Below are 2183 nucleotides of genomic sequence, written 5' to 3' on the forward strand. Positions count from 1 at the left end.
GATAGCTCCATGGAAGATCTATACCTATTGTACCTAAGCAGCCATGGATTAGTGATTGGAAATAGGAAAGATTTGGTTGAGATGTGACTAAAATGGGACCAAATAGATTCTGAATTTGCTTTGGAAAATGGGAAACTCTCTAGAAAACCATTTCCTAGTGAAAACCTAGAGGTGGACAACCCACATGTCTCCATGTAGAGTATACATTCTATGGGGGGGGGGGGGGGGGGGAACGTGAAAGACTACAACGAAGACAACATTGGAAAGATAAGGTAAAGTTGTGGAGATGAGGGAGTCCACGTGGCGATGCATGATGTACTTGAAGTATTCTAACGCCTGTCATTAACGTCCCTGAAGAGAGTGCCTACATGGGTTGCATGAGCCTTGAAGAGGCACGTCGTCCACGTGAAGCTGGCATGAACGAGAGAGAGAGAGAGAGAGAGAGAGAGAGAGAGAGAGAGAGAGAGAGAGAGCATATAAACGTGACAAACCCACCTCGCCTCTTCCTTCTGAGGAGCAATGGCACCACCTCCTCATCGAACGTCCTTGCTCTTCTTCCTCCTCTCCTTCAATGCACTCCACACGCCACGCCTTGCCCTTGCAAAGACACCTCATCTCTCTCCCCCTCCTCACCATGCCCACTCACCATCCGACGCTTCCTCTCCATGCAAGAATCGCCTCAAATGTCCCCACAACAACGAGCCACTACACCACCCTTCTTGCAGGGATCCTTGTCAACATGATCCTCAAACAACCTACTCAAGAAGACTTCAATCTATGGGCCACATGAGGGCTCATGTGGTAGGCCACTTCCAGGCTCATCAACCCTTCTTCCCACATAAGTTCAACTCACCTTGCAAGTTGTCACAATCCCACAACCACAAATTTGCACTTCACAAGTCTAGCTTTGCTGCATACATGTACATCAAACCACCTCCATCTCCACTACAATATGTTCCTCGTAATGTATCTCTCTCTCATAAAAACATTCAACATGTGAAGAAAATTCAATGTCCAACTTGCAAGCATACTACTCATAGAAACTCTCCAGCAAATAGGTCCCTCTACACCAATGCACCATCCATATCTTCATCTCCAATATATAAGTTTCTCCCTTCTACTTCACCTCCCAAATCTCCATCCCTTGTATATAAGTCCCCTCCTAGCACCCTATCTCTCAACTCTTCACTTCATCAGCCTCGAATTTCCCCTCATCCTACTAAACCACTTCCTACCCTTCCTCCAAATGCAATCTTTCGCACCAAGAAGTGGTTGGACCCCCATAATCTAGCACGGGCACAATTAGGTTTACAACCCTTGGTATGGGATGACAAGGTAGCAAAGTATGCTAAATGGTGGGCAAATGAACGTAGGCATCATGGAAATTGCCAAATGGTGCATTCCAATGGGCCTTATGGGGAGAATCTTTTTTGGGGAATAGGACGTCAATTCAAACCACGTGATTGCGTACATGCATGGGTTAATGAAAAAGAACACTACCATTACGATCACAATTCTTGTGATCACGGATATCAATGTGGACATTATACACAAGTTGTATGGAAAACTAGTGTTCGGTTGGGTTGTGCTCGCACCAGATGCCCTTCAGGGGACATTTTCATGGCATGCAATTATGATCCACCTGGCAATGCAATTGGTCTTAGACCCTACTAAGATGATTATGCTTAGGATTGCTTGTGAATCTGAATCTTCAGGGTGCTACTTCCTACAAGGAAATGAGAATATCCAAATCCAACATACAGACATGTTACACTTGTACATCTATTTCACACATGATGCTTTAGTCTTAAAAACTTATTTTCATGGAATTAAGTATAATGGATCTTTTAGTATCCCTTCCATTGTCGATAAAGTCTTGGGCATTTTTATTTTTATTAAAATTGATGATTATAGTTGACCATACTACTTTCAAAAGAAAATTTCCCTACTATAAAGGAACTCAATAGGACATCTTTTAAAGCAAGTTATATTATGTTCAAGCCTGACATGACTCTTTTTCTATATCTTCAATTACTCTTTTATCTCAATCAACATCTATTTTTCTACCTCTTGAATTACTTCTAGTTTTGAAGTCACTTTTATGTTTGTTTTTGTGCCCTTGTGCATGCTCATGTGCACATACATGTATGCATGTGTGTCTATGTGTCACACAAAGAGAGAGA

General features: G+C 42.6%; 1 protein-coding gene across 1 annotated transcript; it reads left to right on the forward strand.

Annotated features, from left to right (window-relative positions):
- Positions 1-522: 522 nt before the first annotated feature.
- Positions 523-1822, forward strand: LOC148013097 (uncharacterized). The gene has a single exon (XM_087668187.1). It carries the CDS (start codon positions 778-780, stop codon positions 1672-1674), a length of 897 nt encoding a protein of 298 aa, XP_087524313.1. The 5' UTR covers positions 523-777; the 3' UTR covers positions 1675-1822.
- The last annotated feature ends 361 nt before the right edge of the window (positions 1823-2183 follow it).

This window comes from Lygodium microphyllum, chromosome 26 (genome assembly GCF_053477565.2).
Source record: "Lygodium microphyllum isolate KBCC chromosome 26, Lygodium_microphyllum_v1.1.10, whole genome shotgun sequence".
NCBI classification, from domain to species: Eukaryota; Viridiplantae; Streptophyta; class Polypodiopsida; order Schizaeales; family Lygodiaceae; genus Lygodium; species Lygodium microphyllum.

Coding starts and splice junctions, on each gene's coding strand:
- LOC148013097 (XM_087668187.1), top strand. CDS start 778: ATGGGCCACATGAGGGCTCATGTGGTAGGCCACTTCCAGGCTCATCAA.